Below are 21,504 nucleotides of genomic sequence, written 5' to 3'. Positions count from 1 at the left end.
ACCCGGCCCGAAGAGTATATTTTCTCAGTAGCCACCAGAGGGTGCATTCACTTGGTAAGTTCCCAAGGCAATCCCTTGAGAGTTCTGCAAAGGTGACTACCCCAACCCAGCACAGTAGGTCCAGGCTGTTCCTCTCAGGAGACCTCTGTCACCAGCATCAGTAGCTGTTGTTCCCAACGCACTGCCTGGGAGTGAAGCGGGGTGAGCAGGCTTTGCCCAGATCCCAGGGACTCTAGTCCATAAGTCCTGGTAACCGTGCTGTCATTCCAGAACCACAGTGCCACCCACTGCCTCCAAGGCTGCTTTGATCTTCTCGGCCTCAGCTTTGGCAACATTAGCTTTGATTTCCTGGGGCAGGGACTCCACCAGCTTCTTGGCCTACAAGAGACAGAAGTGAGAATTGTGGGGTACTTAGGTCATCGACATGCTGGGCAGGAAAGTCACCTTCAGCACCACCTAGGGTCCCACCTGGACGAGGTTTATGCCCTGGATGTGGTTCTTGATCTCCTTGATCAGCTTCACCTTGTCCACAGGCTTTGCTTCTGTCAGGCGGACTGTGAAGTGTGTCCGTTCTTTCTGCTTAGGGATGTCTTCTTCCTCAGCCGCCTTAGGGCGTGGAAACAAAGATAAGGTGAGAAAGGATGGGGTGAGGCTGCCCCACTAGGACCTGCAGGTAAGACCCAAACATAACCTGAGCATTACCCTGCACAAAGCCATACCAAGAGGATCACTCACAGGACCATGCCCTGGAACAAAGTACACTCTGTGCCTCCTTTTCCTACCACCCATCCCACCCCATCCCACCCCGTGCACGTTTAGAATTTTTGAGACAGACCTACTCTATGTAGCCCTTGATATCCAAGAACCTGTTCTGTAGATCAGGCTGGTCTCAAACTCAGATCTGCCTGCTTCTGCCTCCAGAGTGCTAGGCTCATTTTACATCTCTTAAAGACTGTGATTTATGGGGTGGGTAGATAAGTTCCAGGCCAAGCAGAGACCATGTGTAAAAATAAGGTTAAGAGGTGCCTAACTCGAGAGGCTTCCACATGAACACAGGTAACAGCAATTGGAACTTATGAGGCAGGGAGAATAACAAATGCTTTGCAGATAATAATGGTTATGGAAAAGTCAGGACTATCACAGCCCTCAGTCAACAAAGCCCACAATGAGGTAATGATGATAATACAACCTTTGGTTGGGAGGAAGGGGCGTTGAGACAGGGTTTCTTTGCCCAGCAGCTCTAGGTGACCTGAGACTCATAGAGCAGGAAGACCTCAAACAGATTTGCTTCCCGGGTGCTGGGATTTGAAGGCACACACTGCCAGGCTTGGCCAAAGTGACGAGTTTAGCCTTATCAGTGTAACAGTGATGCTCCTTAATGGATGCAGAGACCTTATGGCTCCAGCTTTGAGCCCCACCATCAGGGACACAGCTGAACTGGGTCTGTGTCCTGACACGGTGTGATCTTTTTCAAAAGCCCTCAGCTCAGGCAATGAACCCTATCTTTGCTTCAAAGGTTCAAATGGGCTAGAGGCTCTAAGTTAATACATGCTGTTTGCTCAGAGGGACCTGAGTTCAATTCCTAGTACTCTCATCAGGCTGCTAGTAACAGCCTTCAGCTCCAGGTGGAGGAACACCACGACTCTCTCCTCTGACACCCACATACGTGTGGCGCACACCCAGCCCATCTGTCTTTAAACAGCACTGAATTCAGAGACTTGCCTGCATCTACCTCCCAAGTGCTGAGATTAAAAGTGTACGATACTTTGCCCAGCCCCCACTCAGATTTTAAAGATTGCTTGGAAACCCCGTCAGCCAGATCTGTTTGAGAAATGCATTGCTTCTCTTCCTCAACACCTTCAAGTTTCATCCAACACTGCCACCTTGCAGAGGCCTTCTTCAAAATTCCAAGCCTCCACCCAGTTAAAGCTGTTTGCCTATTCCCTGCCAATCCAAAACAGTGCCTTGCACAGGAGGCAGACACTCTCCCTACTTCTAACGTAGGTATGACATAGTGCTGCTTGACGTAACCTTTCCTTTGTTGAGATCACTGTGTTTCCCACCGGTGCAGCTCAGCGGCTGATGATCCCCAGAACCCATGTGAAGGGAGAGAACTCCTGAAAGTTGTCCTTTGACCCCCTGTTCATGCACACCCATGCACATACACACTATAATAAAGACACTGAATGCCTTCGGCAGGAAAGTTCCCAGAGCTATTTCGGGGGAGCCCTGAGAGGAACAAACCAAGTACAGCTGCAGACTCAGGAACAAGAGAAATAGACCAGATGTTAAGGCCGGCAGTTAACTGGGCACACAGAACTGGGTCTTCCTGTGGCCTAGACTCACCTCAGAGGCTGATGCTGCAGCAGGGACGGCACCGGGCACCATGCCACCCATTGGCATAAGGCCGACATCCTGGATCTTCAGTGTTTTCTGTAGAATAGAGGAGGGAGCTCAGTGGCTGCTTGTCGCACCTTAAATGTACTTACTAATGAAGGTACAAGCCTGTTTGGCCCTACCACCTAGGAAAGCACATTTAGTAAATTACCAAAGTCCCCACACACACCCAGAAGACACAGAGACCTATGGCCCTTATTGGTAAAAATACAAATAGAAGGCAGGTCCATAGTCCTGGTCTGTGCCGATCTCTCCCAATACCTTCAGGAGTTCGTTGAGGTCTGAGATCTCCAGGAGCGTAAGACTGGCAATGTCTTGGACCAACTGCTGGATCTTGGGTGGATATTCCTTGGGAGCATTATCCAGAGGTGCACCGGCGAGTGCTTCACTCCTCCGGTGGCTGCTGCTTCTCAACTGCCGCACTGCACAGACACCGGGCATCTGTTGCCTACCCCATGCAAACAGCCGTTAGACCCGAGAAAACGGGAGACGCGGGAGATTCGAGGGTACAAGATCCATGTGCTTAGTCCGCCACCACTGGGGCCAGAATCCACAAGCTGGGGTTAAGGGACCTGAAAAGGCTTCCCTACATTTCCCAAAGAGCCTCAGGATCCCATGATTATGTCTGCAACCCTGCCCAGAACGGCAGGCTTCTGGTTGAATGAAATACATCGGCCTGGCGGGTGCACAATGTTGCACCAAGCACCAGGATCGGGCTATGCTGCTGTCCACAACGATAGGTCTCAGCGGCGGGAAGCTGGGACAAAACGTACCTGCATCCAAGGTCGCCCAGGCCGAGCCGCCCTCTCCACGCCCCGCAGGCTGGGCCGCGGAAGGTGGCGAGGCGCCCGTCACCCCTTCCCTTCGAACCTACTTCCTGCCCGCCGCCCGGACAACGGCGCTCTAGACCCACCGCTATACCTGGCAAGGCGGAGCGCTGCTCCCCCGAGTCCAAGCCGGGGCGCCCACAGGCGGCTAGCCGCCGCCGGCAGCATAGCTCCGCAAAACGGGAAGGTCACACGCGGCTCTAAGCGGAAGAGGCGCTCTATCCGGGAGGAGGCGAGCTGCACGGCCGCTCTAGCCACCAGGCCTCGGAGCCCAGGGCGGCTCTAGCCTGGGTTGGCTCTTGATGTTACGCACTAAGCGGTGCGACGCGCAGGCGCAGTCTGGGCCCGGAAACAGTAGTGGATTGGCACTTTCTCCACCAGCTCTGTTCTGGACGCCTTTGTCTCGCTAGGGGAGTAAGTTGGTGACCCCATACCTACGGATCTCGCTCCGTAGCCCCTTGAATTCAGCTCAGTGGTCCAAGAAATTAGGAACTTAATGAGTCCAGAACTCTAAGCCTAAGAGAAGGGCCCGATCCATTGTTCTAGACCAAATGGAGAGCTTTACACTAGGATGAGAAGCCACCTCTGCTTTGAGTGCATACTAAGGCAGGCGCTTGGCTGGGAGGGAAAGGGCAAATTTTGAGTGTCCTCACCAGAAGTCAGGTTGAAATGTATTTTATAGGGTGAGAGAGCTAAAACCTTAAGCAATGGTTTGATCCCATACAGCACTAATGTATGATCCTGAGGGCAGTTGGGCTGCAAAAGCCTGTGTTTGCACGCTGTCACTACTGCCTGGTGATACATCCTGCACCAGGATGAAGACTGTTAAAAGTCCAAGGCTTCTCAACCAATACCCACCAAACTCCACAACAGATGCAGACTATTAAAGTGCTGGTCCAATACAGCCTGCTGCCCAACAAAACAATCATGAGAGTTTTGAAATACATTTTATTTTCACTGTTTGCACTGGAGAGATGACATCCAGGGAGTAGGGGAGATGGAGATGCCTGAAGCTTCTACCCACACGGTTCTTCTGGTTTCCAGGGCAATGCCTGGACACCACACAGTTCACATCGGACTCTGGGCCAGGCTAAGCATCCCCACAACAGTCACGTGTGGCAGGCCCCAACACAGCTGGGCACTCTCCAGAAAAGGTCCTACTTGCCCTGCAGAGTCCCAGTCCTGGGAAGGTCAGACTGCATCAGGACCAAAGCAGGGAACCAGTGACAGGAGCCAGACCACTGAGGACAGGGAAGAGGGCCAAGGCCCAGCCCTTGCTCACAGAAGGGACACTACAGGGCAGTAACGGGAGGAAATTACTAGTTAGACATGTAAGTGGTTCCTGGAGAACTGTAGTGTTACTCTGGAGGGTGAGTGCCAGGCTCAAGGTCAGTCGAAAGAGATGAGCTGGGCCTCACTGCCCTGTGCTGGCGGTCCCTGTGCAGGTGGTGGCTGGGCCACAGGGGGCTGCTGCTGGGGAGGGCCAGTGCTGGGTGCCATCTGGAGAGAAAGAGCAGATAGACTCATCCCGGCCCATCACCTCTGCACTGTTAGTTCTTGTAAACCTGTCTCCTGTGCAATATAGATGTCTGTGTACATATGTGTGTGCAATATAGATGTATGTGTACATGTGTGCACTGCATTAGGTTCATGTGTGCATACGTGTACTGAATGGCATGTTGTCATTCTGACTGCTGAGAGAAGCCCCTGGGTAGAAGCCTAGTGCAAGGGATCAAAGGAAGCCCAAGAGTCCAAGGGCAAGTGGCCGGGAGATGGCTCACCTGCTGGTACATGGGCTGCTGCCCTGTGATGTAGGGCTGCTGGGCTGGCAGAGACCCATCCTGGCCTGGAAGGGTGGTCATGAGGTTCTGTGGGAAGTAAGATGGAGCCCAACACTGAGTAATCTGTGACCAGACAGAAACAGACCCTCCTGGCTGGAAGAAAGCAAAAGTGAGAGCCAGGAGGAGAGGACCTGTCTGTGATACCCCTCTATGCCCAGTAAAGACTAGGTCTCTTTACCTGCATATTGTATGGCTGGTAGCCCATGGACATTGGCTGGCTCCCCATGTAGCCGATGGTGCTGGTCTGTGCAGGCTGGGAGATGGCTGGGAGGCTCTGCGGGGCCTGAGAAACCACATTCTATGGAAGGAAGGGGGTGAGGTGAGGGAAAAGAAGAGGGCTGGGTGAAGAAAAGGGGGAGACTCTGCCCACATACCTGGTAACCTGGGGTTGGAGTGGGCTGGTAGGAGGAGTAGGCAGGGCTAGTGGTGGGCCCAGCCTGGGCCTGAGGCGCTGCCTGTGCCCCAGGGGCACCTGTTGGGTACATGTAGGCGCTGACCATGCTGGGATCTGTGACAACAAAGATAAGCTGACTCAGCTAAGAAAGGACAAAAGTAGGAGGAGAGCACCCTTTCTTGGGCTTTTCCTTTTAACTTTCCAAAACCAAGTATATGTTTCACATCCTCATCAAAGAAAAGTCAATGTGTGTGTGTGTGGAGGGGAAAAAACTGAAAAAAAAATGAACCAAAAAAAATTCTTTGTTTTCATAGTGCTAAGGGTTGAGACCAAGGTCTTGTATATGCTGGGCAAGTATTCTACCACCCTTCTAACTGTTTGGAAACAGGTGAAGTCAGACCGAAGGAGTTAGGAAGGACTGACACTAGTAATTTCACAAATGAGACAACAGGAACAAAGACAAACACTGTCCTACAGTAGCCCAGGCTAACACTTCAGAAAAGACTATATATGATAAAAATTAAGAAATACACCAGGGATAATGAAGGCCACCTAAGCTGTCAGAATGAGAAGCACTAAAGGGAACGTAGTTAGGATATCACACACTACTAGGTCTTTGGTAACCTACAAACTAAAAATATACCCTAAGAACCCAAGCCTTAACTGTCTGTTTGGTCTTAAATTGGAGTCCTCCTGTCTCAACTTCTCAAATGTTGGGATTGTAGGATGTACACTACCATGTACAGGCTGAGATTCTGCCTTCCAATGACTATCCATCCCACAGAGGGAAGGGGGATCCCAGATAACCAAAGTCTGGACAAAGCAGGCAGAGTACCAAGCTGACCTGATCAAAGGTGACACAAGCAATTGGCACTCACGTGGATCACACCGATAATGTATTAACACCAACAGAAACTGGGACAGAGATGGCTCAACAGTTAGGACAGCTGAGTCCTCTTATTCTCAAGTTCCGATCTCAGTTCTCATGTCAAGTGGCTCAAGAAACTAAAACCAATAGCAGTAAAAGACTATTTTCCTCTGAATACAACGTTACACAGTCCACAGCTATAGATGACAGGGCAGAGGGAGGTGAGAGCAGTAACTGTCAGGAAGAAGATGCAGGAGTCTGTACCAAGACACCTGCAGTCTCAAGGTGCTTTTTAAGCGACACCTATTGATAATGGGAACAGATGAGAAGCCCACTGGGCCCACCTCGGCCACACAGCGTTACCAACTTTAAGACAATGGTCATGAGGTGTTCAAGAACTGCCTATAGGCACGAAACAGAACGGGAAATGTTTAGAAGAGAAAAGGTGGGCCAGGCTGCTGACAGTCCTAAGGGGATTTTCTGAAGCAGAGACATCTTTACTGGGGCAGTGATGATGACCTGCTGTGACACAGTGGTTCCTGTCTGTGAACACATCCTGACTTGAGGATAAAATATTTTTACCCGCCCCTCCCCTAGAAGAGAGTAAGAAATCTGAGGATAAAACTTTTTACCTGCTCCTCACCCTAGAAGAGAGTAAGAAATGCGTGTATGTCTGTGTGTGCATGCTTGTGTGAGAACATATGTTTCCATATGGACAGAAAACAACAATTCTAGAAAAACAGTCACATAGAAAATTTGGAAAATTCCTTATATTCTATTCTATCTTCTGTAAACTGGCAAGGTTACCTGCTGTGGTGCCAGGCATGCTGGGGTAGGGGCCAGTGGCTGGGGCTGGCTGGCTCATATACACACCATGCATTGGAGAGCCCTCTACTGAGCCTGCTGGGCTAAAGGTGCCAGGAAAGCTGGTTGGGCCTGAGGACTGGTAAAGTACACCCCCAGCTGTGGGCAGAGCCTGAAGCTAGAGACAAAAAAGAGCCAACAGTCAGAGAGAGTGTCTTTGGCCCATGATGGGCAAGGTGGGCTGGGCAGCACCTACCTGGGCATAAGGCAAGGGGAAGGCAGGCATCTGGGCACGCATCTGGACAGTCTGCTTCTGTTGCTCCAGGCGCATCTGCCGTTCCTTCTCCTGCTCCTGTAGGCGCTGGATAGCCAGCTGTCTCTGCACCTCCAGGTACTCCTGAGTGAAGTGAGAGGCAGTGGTCAGACGAGCCTGGGCCTCCCCTACCCACATGCTGGGTCAGGCACCATACCTGCTTCTTTTGTCTCATGATCTCCAGCTTCTGTGCCAGCTGGATCTGACGTTGACGCTCAGCCTCTTCAGCTGCCCGGCGCAGCTTCTCCCTGTGCTCCTCACGCAGGGCACTGAGAGCCCCTCGGGCATCACGTATCTGTGCCAGCTTGTCCTGAAGCCCCTCGTAGTACACTGTATAGAGAACAGGGCAGCTCAGGCCTCTCACGGGCTGAGGGCAGGTGATGTGGGCCTCTGTTTTCCTTGGGCAGAGCCTCTGGCCCTGAGGCTGGAGACAGAAAGGAGCAAAGCAGGCCCCACCAATGGGACCACCTCCCATGAGCACTTTGTAGAGAACTCAAGAGGCTCCATGGAGTATGGGCAATGAACCCTGGATGTCACAGGGCACATGGCACCTACGCCTGCGCTCGTCCAGCTGGTTGAGCAGCTCGAGCAGCTGTGGATGCATGCCGTTGATGGACTGGAAGAGCGACAACACAGCCGAGTCGTTGGTGATGCTGCGGCCCCGCATGTGGTTGCTCTTCATGCGGTTGACGAAAGTGCTGACGGCATTCTGCAGGGCCTTGAGGAACTGCTCGTGGCTCTCCTCCGACTCCCCATTCTGGTACTGCTGGAGACAGAGTGGGTAACTAAGCATGACAGGGTGCAGGCTATGCCCCTTAAGCTTAGGAAGAAGCGTCTCAAAGGTACTAGGCTGGTAGAAAAGCGTTGCCCGATGTGTCTAGAGCCTGGCATGGCCACATGACCCATCCTTCATGCCTGACACATCACATGTCTGCACACAAAGCACAGAGCAAAGCTCTCATCTGCCCATGACTGGGTATGACTGGCAGACACCTCAACAGTTGAGGGACAAGGAGGGCCTCCTCCGAGCCGCTGTAGAACACTGGGGTCCAAAGAGCAGCCGGAGCTTGGAGACTCCTTACTCTGACACAGCCCCCCAACCCAGAAAGGAGGCACAGTTTACCTCACTAAAGGGGCCACTGCAGGGAGTTATGGGCTGAGAGTCTGTCTCCGGAAGAGGAGCCTGGAAGAGATTGGGGAATTAGGAGGGTCTCTGGCCCGCTTCATACCTTGCCCGAGGACCTGACAGTCAAGAGCTCAGAGGAGCCTCACCTCTATCATGCTGTTGGGGACTGCATGCCCTTCTCCAGGCTGGGCAGTTGGCTCTGTCAGGGGCACAGGTGCAGATGGTGTGGGGCTCTTCCGAGCTTCTTCTTGTTTCTTCTCCCAGTAATTCCGGTTGAGGTATCTTGCAAGCTGCGGAACAATAAAGGAGGGGATGAGGCACTGGTGTGGGCCAGGAAGCAGGGCAGACAGCACCTGAGAGTGCTGCTTACCTCAGGGTCGATGTCCTCAGCCAGAGGTGCGGATGAGTTCTGGGGAGATAAGCACTGAGTGTGAGAAGCCACAGGAGGTGATGTGATCCCAAGCAATCTTTCAGACAGGGACCCAGATGACTCCAAATGCCAGCAGACTTTAGGGCTGGCAATGTTCTAGTCACCTGTCTGGCTCCTTCCATCCCTTTCCTTCACAAGCCCTTGTGGCAGGCATCCACTTTCCTTTGGCTACACAATCTGAAGAACCTGGGTTATGAGACTATTGTGTGCTACCAGAATCTAACTTTGTTAAGACACAGGGCAGCACTTGCCAGGCAACCGTGACTCCCTAGGACGAACATGGAGCTTAGCGCTAATGAAGCCCTAGTGTGCATCCTGCTCAAAATCTAGGGAAGAGGGAAGAGTTTCCTACCAGCAGGGGCCAGGGCTGTTTCTAGCTCCAGAGCCCATCTGTGGAAGGCTACTCTAGAGAGCTCCACAGAGCCTGCAGCTGAAATTCTCAATCGGCTACATCTCCCTCTCCTATCTACAGGGTGAGGGTGAGGTGGACACCCAGACCAGACCTGTAATACCTTGTATGTGCAAGGAAGTATGGAAGGGATTCATCTCCCTGGCAGGGAGATGCCACTGTTGGCGGCCTCAGTACACCACAACAAAGTCCTGAACCAACAGGACCTTTTTGGGGATCCCTGAAAAATGAGAAGCCAGCTTGGCTGAGAAGGCTCACCACAGGCGAGGAATACAGGCTGCCAGCTGGAGGTGCAGAGGAAGCCAAGGGTGTAGGCTCTGCCTTTGGATGCGCTGTGTATGTTGACTTCTGTCTCTGAGGCAGAACGAGCAACAGAATTAGAGGCACAGGCAGCACAGGCTAAGGAGCTGAGCCTCCACACACCTCCACTGCCATACACCTAGTCCTCCATCAGAGGGAACACAGGGCCCCATGGCTTACCATCCTCTCTTTCTCCTCAGCCTCTGACTGTGATAGAGCCAGAGCCAGCTGTAGCTCCTCCTCTTCCTGCAGGGCTGTCTCATCCCGCTTTGGGGGCAGCTGAGAACATAGGGTAGAGTGAGAAGGGCCCCAGGGAAGAGGTGGAAAGGTGTTCTAGGGACTAGAAGGGACCTTGTACCTGAGATTGCTGTGACAAGGGGCTGGTCAGGTACTCTGGGGGCAGCTCAGTGGTAGAGGCAGCCTTCCCTTCTGCCTTCCTGCAGGCAGAATGAGACACTGTAAGCAACCATGCACTGACATCACCTCCCAGGATTTGTTCACACCATATCCACAGACTGACAGTGAAGGTCCAACAGAGACATGTTGCTCCACACCTACCCTCCAGAGAATGGCAGAAGGGACCCTGGTGCCTCAGCCAGCTGCAGAACATGAGTGGGTCACTTGGTCTACGTGAGTCCCTCACCAAGAGCCTTCGTATACTACCTACGCACTGCCCCTGTGCCTACCATGACCAGCAACTGGCATTCCCCTCAGAAGATGCCAGAAAGGGCAGTGTCTAAGTTAGGATTTTATTGCTGTGAACAGATACCATGACCAAGGCAACTCTTATAAATGGCAACATTTAACTGGGGCTGGCTGACAGGTTCAGAGGTTCAGTCCATTATCATCAAGGTGGGAGCATGGCAGCATCCAGGCAGGCATGGTGCAGGAGGAGCTATACCTTCATCTGAAGGCTGCTAGCAGAAGAGTGACTTCCAGGCAGCTAGGATGAGGGTCTCAAAGCCCACAACCACAGTGACACACCTACTCCAACAAGGCCACACCTACTAATAGTGCCACTTCCTGGGCCAAGCATGTACAAACCACCACAGGCAGTAAGGACTAGGCAGGCCAGAGCTTTTCTAGAGTTCGATATGTAGATCAGAGGTTTCTCCATAAAGTAGGGCTGAGGGCCACATACATAACATAGGATTTCAACTCACATATTCTCTTCTCTAAAGGAAAAAACATGCTTTAACCACAGCATTGGTGGCCATACCCAACTATTCTTCCCTCCCCCCTCGCAACTTAAACATTTAGAACACAAACTCATCTGGATACATGTGGACACAGGAACACAAACCACGGTTGAGAAATCCAAGTCAAGGGCTTGTAAACATGTTTTCATGTACACAAGTAAACATACATCTTTGTATTACACTGGTGTTTTGGAGACAGGGTTTCTCTATGTAGCCCTGACTATTCCAGACTAGCTTTGTAGACTAGGCTGGCTTTGAACTCAGAGATCCACCTGCCTCTGTCTCTGCCCCGCCTCTCAAGTGAGCCACTATACTTGGCTTGTAATCCAAACCACGGAATGAGAACCAGGTCTGACATCCTAGAATCTGAAAGGAGATTCAAGTCCAAGCAAGAGCCTATCTAAACAAAACAATTCAAAGCTAGTGATTGGCACAGGGCAGTCTCAGCTATAGGGCAGCCACACCCTGCCCACCCTGTCCCAGAATTTGGGATGCTAGAGCCACCTTCCCCTAACTTTCCTGACAGTGCTTCAGGAGCCTCTGAGGCCTGTAGTCATCAAAAAGTGCCCACGGAGTGCACACTCACTTGTTCAGCTGTTCATAGCAGGGCTCACACACGCGCACTTCCTTCTCAATGCCGAACTTGGGGATGGTGGAGTACTTGGAGGAGCATTTGCCACAGAAGATTTGCCCACATGCTCGGCAGTGATGCTGTGAGGCAGAGCAGGACAGGTCCAGTGACTTCGGCTATGACTACCCTGACTACCCACCAACCAGAGCTGCTGTGGCCAGCGCTACAAACAGGAGCAGGGATGGGGACAAGGACAATAGAGCAGAGAGATGGGGGATGGGCAGGAAACTTAATTTCAGCCACCATTTGGAGGAAAAGGAATTAAAAATAGACAACAGAAAACAGGTGCTGATTCTGAAGAAACAAGGGCTCCTGAATACAGTGAATCCTAGTGTTGCTGCTCAGACACTGCAGGCCCCATGTTCACCACTGTCAGAAGGGAAGGGAGAAGGGAAGCTACAGGAGCCAGAGGCCAGACAAGCTCAGCACCTTAGAAACAAGTTTTTACCAATCTCAGAGAAAGCCTAGAGGGACCTGGACTCAGCCTAAGCTTGGGATGTCCAGATTCCCCAGGGGAAGCTGGGCCCTGCCCATCAGGCAATCTTCAAATGAGGGGATACCGACCATCAGAGGCCAAACACCAAGTTCCTGCCCTAAGCACCACATTGTTCTGAGCTGGATTAGACTCCAGGTTAGAATAGAGAGACAGGGTCATACAAAAGGAGCACTGCTTTTTGTGAAGATGGCAGGGATATGGAAAAGAACACCCAAGTTTCTGGGGGACACTCACCTTGCGGGTCACCACCCCAAACTGTACTCTGCACCGATGGCATTCCTCAGCATCCACCCAGTCAGGGGCCTGGGGACAACAGTCATGATCACATGATTTCCCTCCCAAGTGCTCATAAACAGAACTTACCCCATGTCCCAAATAGAAAAGGATCCCAGAGAAGATCCCAATGCAACTAGAGTACCTGTGACAAGACCCTCATAATCCGTGGCCTAAACAGCATGGCCCAGGATTAAGTTGTTCCAAACTGAAGAGCTTCCTCCAGACAGACTTCTTGTCAGAGGGATGTTGGTTTTTGTGACAGGGTTTAGCACCTCACTATGCAGCACTTGGCTATCCTGCAACTCACTGTGTAGACCAGGCTGGCTTTAAGGTCAGAGACTCACCTGCCTCTGCCTCTGAGATTCTGGGATTAAAGGTGTGCACTACTGCAACCAGCCTTGTTTTAGGGGGGTGTAAAGAGATCCACACTGGGTGTGGCAGTACACACCTTTAATCCCAGCACTTGGGAGCCTAAGGCAGGTGGATCTCTGTGAGCCTGGGCTATAGAGCAAGTTCGGTTTTCTGTTTGTATGCTTGCTTGCTGTGCATATGACAGGGAAGAGCTTTACAATGAGCTAAATCCCCCAGCCTCCTGTCTTTGTTCTTGTGTCAAGGTCTCATGACGTCCTTAGCACAGGCTGTCATGGAGTTCATGGCATTCACGCATGAGCCATCCCTCATCCCACCCAAACCCTAGACAAGAAAGTCCCAGGCTCTCCCTCCTCCCTGCCCATACTCCTAAGCCGACCAGTGCTGGCTGGCCAGGACTTACTCTTTCAGCAGCAAACATAGCATCGCTTTCCTTAAATTCAGGGAACACATGTCCTAGAAAGATAGGGTCAAAGTCACCACTTCTAACCCCTGACATCTGCCTCATTAGACAAAACTGGCAGCATTAGGGAAAGATACCCAGAATTTTCTGAGACCCAAGCCCAACCAAGTAGACAGGGGCGTAAGAAAAGACTTTCTGCCTCCCTGGCCTGGCCTGGAACCTGCCAGCGACTTGCTCCCTCACACAGCAGCAGCATCTTGGCCTTGCGGCAGGTCCAGGGTACCCTGACCCCAGGGTCTGAACTGGAATAAAGGTCGCAATCTGCTCATCCTGCACTGCCCCCAGGAAGCATAACACTCTGAAATGTGCTGATCTCTAGAATTAGTGTTTACTGCCTAAAAAATAGTCCACTGCTTCCCTGTGGGGTGTACGTGTAGAATGCAAGACCCTGTCAGAGCCTGACCTCCCTCCAAGGTTTAGGGGACACAACCTCCTCAGGCCACTGCCAATCACTCGGGGAGGACCAGTCCGCCCTCCCTTGCCCTATCACTGAGATTATCTCGCTTTGCTACTAGAAAGACAAACCTGTGGCTCTAGTGGTCATGTTCTCAGCCTGGGGCTGTTCTAACTTACCTTCTACCTTCATGATCTGGTATGTGTCCTGGACCACCTTGTACTTGGGTTCATTCCGGAAGGCATGTGCCCAGGCCTGGATCAGGTACAAGATCTTGTTCCGAACGTTAACTTCCACTTGCCTCTGTGGAGCAGGAAGAAAGTAGGGAGGGCTGTAGGGGACTCTGGGTATCTGAGGCCTCAGAGGGAAGAACCATGCAACAAGACCAATTGCCCTGAACAGAAACAATTAGCACAAAGGCAGGGGAGAGATCCTAGGGTTGCCAGGCAACAGTCTAACCACAGGAGTGACCCTCCTGGGTGTCTATGCTTGCTCAGGGTCACAATCATTAATCCCGAAAACAACCAGGGGACTCCTAGAGGCTACGCTGCTTCACGTTCCTGATCTACAACCATGCCTCCTTCCATCTCTCCAGGGGATCCTGGGCAGTAAACACTGTTCTCTGAGGTCCATAACTAACTCTCTAAAAGGCACTAGGAAGACAGGCCACAGAGCAATGCATGGGGCTGAGGGTACAGATACTATAGATCTCCCTCCAGCCATAGTTTGAGAGAGGCAGGGAAATTTCTTCAGATGTTTCTCCACAGTGGGCTCAGGCTCTGTGAGCTCCAGTCCAGCTTCATGCTTGGCACTTTCTCAGGGAGGCCACGACACATTATGTTGGCATGACAAGGAACAAAGCAGCTTCAAGGAGTAAATCAAGGGCTTTTTAAAAAGATTTATTTATTTATTATATATATGAGTACACTGTAGCTGTCTTCAGACACACCAGAAGAGGGCATCAGATCTCATTACAGATGGTTGTGAGCCACCATGTGGGTGCTGGGATGTGAACTCAGGACCTCTGGAAGAGCAGTCAGTGCTCTTAACCATTGAGCCATCTCTCCAGCCCCTACAAGGAACTTTATACTGAGTTTTGTATTTCTCTGTAAGGGTTTCTTCCAATAGAGGGGCAAACCAGCCTGGTGCTCCTGCTGCACAGTGGACACAGTGTGTCAAAACAAGAATAGGGAGGGCTCCTAACACTTTGCTCTTTTCCAGTTAGGATCTTGCAACATGGTCTGATTCAGGATTCAAGTGAGAAGGGCAGAGCTCAGCATCTGAGACAGGTTCTGGGCAGCATGAGTAGGGACTTCCTGTGAGACTAAACACTGGTGCTGGATCCTACAAAATGGGGAACAGCGTCACTTTGCCCAATCTAACTGTATCACTATCCATATCACAATCCTTTAGGTGGTCCTGGGGATAATCTCACATGGATCCTGAGAGCCTTTCCTCTTCTGCTAAAGGGAAGCCCCTTGCTCAATCATTTTGCCCTCTTTACTGTCCAAATATACCTAAACTTGGACATCCTCTGCTCAGATCTCTCCCATCCCTGAATGTGCTGCTCCAAATGTCTTCCCGAAGCTCGTGGTCACATGTACTCCATGGGCATCTATGCCCACAGGCATGCAACCTACTGCCCTTAAAAGCTCAGCTACATACCCTAGTTCTTAGAAGCCTTCCCCAGTCCCAAAAGAAGTGTCTTTCTCATCCTGCAGAAACAGCACATGAGCCTGGAGGTGTCTCTCCCAGAGTCTATGCTAGACTCACAGTAAATGACCACTCACTCTTACTCACTTCCTCTAACACACCCACTGCTCCTCCTGCTGTAGTTGGCTCACAAACACTCAGAGGAGTTGACACTATCCCTGAATCTACCATCTTTCATGACTCCCAGGACACCTACCTTCAGCAGCTCCTTCAGTTCTTCCATGGTCTGTTTGTTGGCCACTTCATCATGAACTGTCTGGCCACAGTTCTTTACCACAGACTCCATCACCTGAAAAATCCCAAGAAAGAGAAAGGCCTGTGTTCAGGGCAAGACCCTTCCTGCTGAAAGACTGGCCTCTGAGCCCACCCAACTTGTTAAGAGACCCCACACAGCAGCTCAAAGACGGGTTACAGGCCCTGATACCATCCTATGGTCAAAGGTTACTGGCATCCCGTCTGTCAGTGGTGTATGGACTACAGCTGAAAGAGCAGCATTTTCGGCTGGAGAGATGGCTCAGCGGTTAAGAGCACTGACTTCTTCCAGAGGTCCTGAGTTCAAATCCCAGTAGCCACATGATGGCTCACAACCATCAGTTATAAGATCTGACGCCCTCTTCTGCTATAGTGTACTTATATATAGTAAATAAATAAATCTTTTTAAAAAAGCACTTTTTTGCTCTCTCCCCTATTACCCTAAGAGTGGTCAGGCTTAGTGGCCAAGCTCACAACTGTACTTGGTGCTAGAGGACTCCACTGGGTGCTATGTGGAGGCCTGACACCTGAAAGGTCAGGATTTTTGAGTCTGAAGAGAGAAGCAATTGCAAAAGGCTTCTAGTTACCTCCAGAGCATACAAAGCCACGTGTGGGTTCTTATCATTGACCTTCTTCTTGATGGAGTTTACAGCATATTTTGCTCTGAAAAGGGGAAGGTGGGGAGGGGGATCAGTAACCACAGGAAGAAAAGCGGGGGGCAGGGGGGAGAGTAACAGCAAGAAGAGAAAAGGAGGGGGAACTTCTCAGCAAGGTAAGGAAAGCTATCCCCATCTTTCTTTATGTATTGAGATGGGTTTTTGTAGCCCAGGCTAGACTCAGATAGAAGACCTTGGATTTCCTATCCTTCTGTCTTGACTTCCATGTCCTGGGATAACATTATACTGCTGTGTTGGGCACGAAACCCAAGGTTTAATACACGCTGGGCAAATACTCTACCAACCAAGGTAGACGCCCAGCCTTCCAGTCACTACTTTGGTCCTTCAGTCCTCTGAGGAAGTATCAGTAAGTCTAAGTATCTCTAAACTGTGCAGCTTTAACAAGACATCAAAGCAGCCAGGGTAAAGAACTCCTGTTGTCAATCGTAGAAGGGTGGTCCTCCCCACTTACTGTGTGTCCCCCTGCCGGATCAGGTCGCAGATCTGGAGAATGGACTCCCAGTCTGTCTCCAACAGAAGCTGGCTGGTGGCTTTGTCTAAGGTAAAGAGACACCATTCAAAGGTCCGCGGCAGCACGTTCACCCGAGCTGGCAAACCAAACTAAGAATCCTCTTGAAGTACAACTGAGAATGGCCTCTCCCCACGCAAGCAGCAAAAAATGTAGAAAATATGCTTGTTCCCTATCGGCTGTCACCTCGAGCTCTGAATTCACCCGGTTCCCACAGAACCTCTGAGACAGGCACCACTTGCACCTCCTTTAAAGATAAAGTAGGGGTAGTGAACGCCCCATATCACAGCTTGCCGAGTGCTTTGAAACGAAGTATGCTGCTGCTTCCAACAGGGTCACCTGACCCTCCGAGGCCCATCATTTAGAAGTTACATCTTAGCTGGGCTCCCTTAGCATGTCAAGTGGAGGGGGTGAGACTCACCCCAGCCAACACCTCTTCACACTCTTATCACCTCTCTCTTACAAAAGTGAGCTATCCCAAGATACACCACCTTCTTCGTTACTATTCAACAAGTTTACTAGATTCATACCTGAAGGGCTGAACCTCCCAGAATATGAGAGTAAGGAAAACGTTTCATCCTCTAAAATCACCTTTGAAAACTTTAGTTCAGAAAGAAGCAGCCCAGGATGAAGCCTGTTACTGGACACAATACTTTTATGAAGGGAATGGTGTATGGATGTCAAACTCATTTTTCCCTCCTAAAATTTATGCTGTCCAGAAAGCTCAGATAGGATCAACAAGCACCTTCACCACTGAGAAAAAAAAATGTCTTCCCGAACCCCCAGGCACTACCAGAACCCAAGATTGGAGTCCTAGAAAGCATTCCCCAAGCGGCTCAAAAGGTTTAAGGAAGGCAGTATCGATTCCACCCTTCGAACAGGTATTGGGGTCTGAGACCCGCATGAGGCTAAGATCTGAGTCACGCAATTCATGACTCAGGACTTTGGCCCAATCGGTTCAGGACCGTCGGACCCGGAGGAAGAGAGGTCCATCGCGGACTCCCAAAAAGCATTCCTCACTGGAATCCCGGGACTCAGTGCACAGCCCGGGCGGCCACACCCGAGGCCCGGGGACCGTGCACTGCTCCCGGGAGGCCGACGGGAGGGCCGGTCTAGGTGACCCGCCTGCTCTCCTGAGACCTACGGAGGCAGCATCTGGCAGGTGCGCGAGAGAGCTGGCTTAAGCTGGAGGGCGGACGCGTTACCTAGGAGACGCTCGAAGGTGCCGCTGCCTCGCCCCATGGCGACCCCACTCCGACCGACGCCGCGGGCGCTCCCTCTTTCGGAGCTGACGCGCCCCCCAACTTCCGCTTCCGTCTTTGTTTTTCTGCTGGCGCACGCGCAACGTCTCCGCGCCGCCCCGAGTCCAGCTCCAAGGCGAGCCTTGCGTTTGCACACGGACTCTGAGCGGCCATTGGACCGCTCAGTCCATTGGGACTAACCAATGAACAGCCTGGACAGGAAGTCTATCCAATGAAAGCTAAGCGGAGGCGTAGCTCAGAGGTGCAAGCAAGTGGTCCAGGGAAGGGATGTGTCTCCTGCTAGGGGCTGCGGGAGTCGGAAAGACCCTGTTGGTGAAACGCCTTCAGAATATCCTTCCGCGCGGAGTGGGCAGGAGGGGGCTCCCAGGCAGGGCGGGGAGGGTGCACCCCCGGGTTGCTCGTCACTACCTCGATCAGGGCCTTGACTGCCAGTACAGCTGAGCTCAGGAGATGGCAAAGGCGACCTGGGAGAACCTCCACCGACGCGGCCCACGGTAGGTGACCGCCTATCTCAGGTCTGACCAACATGAGTTACCTTTGCCTGTTCCATCAGGCCTCTCCTAATGGAAGGTGCCTGTGGTCAGTGGGTTGGGTACTGCCTTTGGTAGAGAAACTCCCGCCACTGGACTTAGGAGTGCAGGGAAACCGAAGCCGGTCTTCCCTTGGGCACCTTTCTTTGCCATCCCAAGAGACTCATTCATTGTCACTCTCAGGACCCATCTCTATAGTTGACGCTGGCCTGGAGTCCCAGATAGCTGCTTTTCTTGGTGGTAAGAGCTCCGCTGAAGGGCCTGAGTAGTTGTCAACTGGCTCTGGATGTTAAACTCACTCAAGTCTCAGAGCTGCCATCCAGAAGTTCACAATGGTACACCGGCTGGTCTCTGTGCATTGTGGTTCTTTTTCCCCATAGGTGGGCACCAACCTCACAGACATCGTGGCCCACAGGAAGATCACCATCCGAGAGCTCGGTGGATGCATGAGCCCCATCTGGTCTAGTTACTATGGGAACTGCCATTCGCTTTTGGTGGGTTAATACTTAAAGCGTATTTGGGGGACGGTTTTGTCTGTCTCCCTGAACCATCAAGTATCGACCCTGCTTTGTATGGGATCGGGTTTGGGAGTCTTTGATGACTGTCCCCATGGCTATTTCTAAAACCCGTCGTTTACAAGCCTCTTTTGGGACTGGATATTCAGCTTAAGAGAGTGCTTGCCTGACTACTACACTTGAAGCCCTAGGTTCAAACTCCAGCATCATACATTTAAATCAATTTAAAAAGTTGTCTGTGCACTCTTGTGAAATGCCCTGGAGCGCTGGTCAGGACTGTCTTCTCTAGCATGTTTTCCTTTTCCCTAGTTCATGATGGATGCCTCTAACCCCACCCAGCTCTCTGCATCCTGCATGCAGCTCCTGGGTCTCCTTTCTGCAGAAGAACTTGCAAAAGCCTCGGTCCTCATACTCTTCAATAAAATGTATGGGTCTAAGGGCTGGGGAGGATGAAGGGCAGGTTATTCCAAGGGGTTGCTCTACTTGAGTACAGCCAAGACCATGGGGTTCCGCTTGGGGGGGGGTTCAGCTGAGGGGGGGTAGGGCAACTTTGTGGCAGGCACCACTCTGACCAAGTGCTTCTTCAACTACAGTGACCTACCCTGTTACATGACCACGGAGGAAATAAAATCATTGATCAGGCTCCCAGACATCATTGCTTGTGCCAAGCAGAACATCACCACAGTAGAAACAAGTGCCAGGAACGGCACTGGCTTGGCAGCGGTGTTACTCTGGCTCCAGAACCAACACAGATGCAGCAGCTGACTGCAAGGCGGAGATGTGTGTTTGATAGGAGGAGCCACCCAGCCTCTCTGAGGTGGGGTCTGCGCAGTGAGCAAGCACACAAACACACCACTGTCCTCTCACTTCTGAACAATGGTCCCAAGACGTGGGACACAAAAGTTGGACTGCAGGTGTCTTCACATCTGCTGGGACTCCCGCCACAAATCTGTACCTGTTGAGGGCTTTGGACTGCACGAGCCCAGGTCATTTTTATAGTACAGGCTCTGCCCTTCTGAGTTTTGATATCCTGACCATGTTGCCCAGGAAAAAATATAAAAGTTAATGAAGCAAATATAGTTATTAAGCATTGTCTTGGGCTGGAGAGATGGCTCAGCATTTGAGAGCAGCCTGCTCTTCCAGAGTTCCTGAGCTGAACCCCCAACAACTACCTGGAGGCTCACTATACTATGCTCTCTGCTGGCATGCAGGAGTACCTGCAGTTAAGATTACTCATATACATAAAATGAATTTTTTAAAAATTAAGACAGAAAGTAGGCAGGATGTGATGGCTTTTAAAAAATTAAGACAGAAAGTAGGCAGGATGTGGTGGCGCATGCCTGTGACTTGAAGGACTCAAGGATCATTTTGACTGCAGGAGCTGAGCTCTCAAAAAGATGGGGCGAGGAGGGCATGAGCAGGGCAGGTATGCTAGAACATTTCTCTAATGCCAACACTTGGAAGGCAGAGGCAAGAGGATCTCTGAGATCTGGCCAACACAGTGAGACAATCTCAAAAGAAAAAAAAAATTCTAGGGGTGGAGGAGTGTGTCTCTGACCTCACCAGAAACTAGAATGTTATTGCTTTTAATACTATGTACAGGAGTAAAAGACTTCCCACAAGTGGACAAGGCACACAGGAGGTGGTAACCTACTAGGATAGCTTGACCAGTGAGTGTATCAGTGTGTTAAATGATCTTTACCTTATCTGGGTTCAAATCTGCCCAAGAAAAACCTGCAGCTGGGTAGTAAGACCACAGTGCCTGACTTCCAACCAGGGCAAGTGGGAGGGATGGGGAAGCCCTCATGCATCCTGCCCTTTACACCATGAAGACCTTTACATACATGAAGGTGTGTGTAATGTAGCTACATGTGTATATGCACCAGTACCTATTCAGTAATGATGTAATGGTGGAGCTGCGCCAGCCTGCCTGCCAACATTTAGTGCTCTGAGGGTCAGGAGTCCAAGATGGTAGGTAGCAGCACAGACAAGACCTGAGCTGGGAGTGGGCAGGGAACCAGAGCTGCCCACTCTTCCATACCAGAAATGAGGAGTGGAGAAGCCTAGACAGGTGGTCCAAGGTCAAAGTGAGAAAGCTTAAGCACAGCAGGAAAGCATTGCTTTGGTTGGGGTTTTATAAAGGTATTTTGAGAAAGCACTTAGAAGATAATTCCCAAAAGCATGGGTGTGGGCTTCTTTAAAAAACAGAATCAAGCACATAGGCATGGGTTAAGGGAGAATTACCCATGAGCCTTTAGTGCAGCTCAGTTGGCCAGTTGTGCTTTAGACAGATGATTACATTGCTTCTAAAAACTCAAAAGCTATACCCTCTTAACAGTGGCTCCCAAGGCCTGGCCATAGTCCTGACACACAGTAGGACATCAAGCGGCCGGTACACCCCACTCTTTTCTGGCCCCAGCTACAGATGGGTTAATATCTGCACACTCATCCCGTTACACAAACACGCGAAAACTGGAGCTGTGTCAGAGAGCAACGACCCAGACTTCAAA

General features: G+C 51.2%; 3 protein-coding genes across 6 annotated transcripts; 1 reads left to right on the top strand and 2 right to left on the bottom strand.

Moving 5' to 3' along the window:
• MRPL12 (mitochondrial ribosomal protein L12) lies at positions 1 to 3,476 on the bottom strand. Its single transcript, XM_080922806.1, has 5 exons — positions 3,319 to 3,476; positions 2,659 to 2,845; positions 2,347 to 2,433; positions 469 to 606; positions 1 to 378 (listed from the first exon to the last, which is right to left on the bottom strand). The coding sequence occupies exons 1-5, from the start codon at positions 3,390 to 3,392 to the stop codon at positions 262 to 264; spliced, it is 603 nt and encodes a 200-aa protein (XP_080778932.1). The 5' UTR covers positions 3,393 to 3,476; the 3' UTR covers positions 1 to 261.
• A 709-nt stretch (positions 3,477 to 4,185) lies between these two features.
• Positions 4,186 to 17,978, bottom strand: HGS (hepatocyte growth factor-regulated tyrosine kinase substrate). 4 transcript variants are annotated; one of them, XM_080923085.1, is made up of 22 exons: positions 17,893 to 17,978; positions 16,631 to 16,715; positions 16,090 to 16,165; positions 15,447 to 15,539; positions 13,717 to 13,840; positions 13,084 to 13,136; positions 12,270 to 12,338; positions 11,495 to 11,619; positions 10,068 to 10,146; positions 9,890 to 9,988; positions 9,668 to 9,763; positions 8,941 to 8,979; positions 8,717 to 8,860; positions 8,568 to 8,627; positions 8,000 to 8,210; positions 7,602 to 7,774; positions 7,388 to 7,528; positions 7,135 to 7,309; positions 5,440 to 5,573; positions 5,244 to 5,363; positions 5,006 to 5,158; positions 4,186 to 4,724 (listed from the first exon to the last, which is right to left on the bottom strand). In XM_080923085.1, the coding sequence occupies exons 1-22, from the start codon at positions 17,927 to 17,929 to the stop codon at positions 4,614 to 4,616; spliced, it is 2,397 nt and encodes a 798-aa protein (XP_080779211.1). In that variant the 5' UTR covers positions 17,930 to 17,978; the 3' UTR covers positions 4,186 to 4,613. The 4 variants fall into 4 exon arrangements, with proteins under 4 accessions (XP_080779211.1, XP_080779213.1, XP_080779212.1 ...); XM_080923087.1 differs by having other exon boundaries at positions 5,006 to 5,092; XM_080923086.1 differs by having other exon boundaries at positions 8,000 to 8,207.
• Positions 17,979 to 18,185: 207 nt separating this feature from the next.
• Positions 18,186 to 20,021, top strand: ARL16 (ARF like GTPase 16). The gene is made up of 5 exons (XM_080923872.1): positions 18,186 to 18,278; positions 18,386 to 18,443; positions 18,860 to 18,973; positions 19,304 to 19,419; positions 19,588 to 20,021. The coding sequence occupies exons 1-5, from the start codon at positions 18,217 to 18,219 to the stop codon at positions 19,757 to 19,759; spliced, it is 522 nt and encodes a 173-aa protein (XP_080779998.1). The 5' UTR covers positions 18,186 to 18,216; the 3' UTR covers positions 19,760 to 20,021.
• The last annotated feature ends 1,483 nt before the right edge of the window (positions 20,022 to 21,504 follow it).

Source organism: Micromys minutus (assembly GCF_963924665.1).
Source record: "Micromys minutus genome assembly, chromosome: 10".
Classification (NCBI taxonomy): Eukaryota; Metazoa; Chordata; class Mammalia; order Rodentia; family Muridae; genus Micromys; species Micromys minutus.
This window is presented reverse-complemented; position numbering and strand designations above follow the sequence as displayed.

Excerpts from the sequence above, each read along its gene's own strand:
- HGS (XM_080923085.1), bottom strand. The coding sequence starts at position 17,929 with ATGGGGCGAGGCAGCGGCACCTTCGAGCGTCTCCTAG. Across the intron at positions 8,211-8,567 it reads GCAGTGGCCCCTTTAGTGAG|CAGTACCAGAATGGGGAGTC; the intron begins GTAAACTGTGCC and ends CTCTGTCTCCAG. Across the intron at positions 7,529-7,601 it reads TCATGAGACAAAAGAAGCAG|GAGTACCTGGAGGTGCAGAG; the intron begins GTATGGTGCCTG and ends CACTTCACTCAG.
- MRPL12 (XM_080922806.1), bottom strand. The coding sequence starts at position 3,392 with ATGCTGCCGGCGGCGGCTAGCCGCCTGTGGGCGCCCCGGCTTGGACTC. Across the intron at positions 2,846-3,318 it reads GCAGCGCTCCGCCTTGCCAG|GCAACAGATGCCCGGTGTCT; the intron begins GTATAGCGGTGG and ends TGCATGGGGTAG. Across the intron at positions 607-2,346 it reads CTGCAGCATCAGCCTCTGAG|GCGGCTGAGGAAGAAGACAT; the intron begins GTGAGTCTAGGC and ends CCACGCCCTAAG.
- ARL16 (XM_080923872.1), top strand. The coding sequence starts at position 18,217 with ATGTGTCTCCTGCTAGGGGCTGCGGGAGTCGGAAAGACCCTGTTGGTG. Across the intron at positions 18,279-18,385 it reads TTGGTGAAACGCCTTCAGAA|GCTGAGCTCAGGAGATGGCA; the intron begins TATCCTTCCGCG and ends ACTGCCAGTACA. Across the intron at positions 19,420-19,587 it reads CTCATACTCTTCAATAAAAT|TGACCTACCCTGTTACATGA; the intron begins GTATGGGTCTAA and ends CTTCAACTACAG.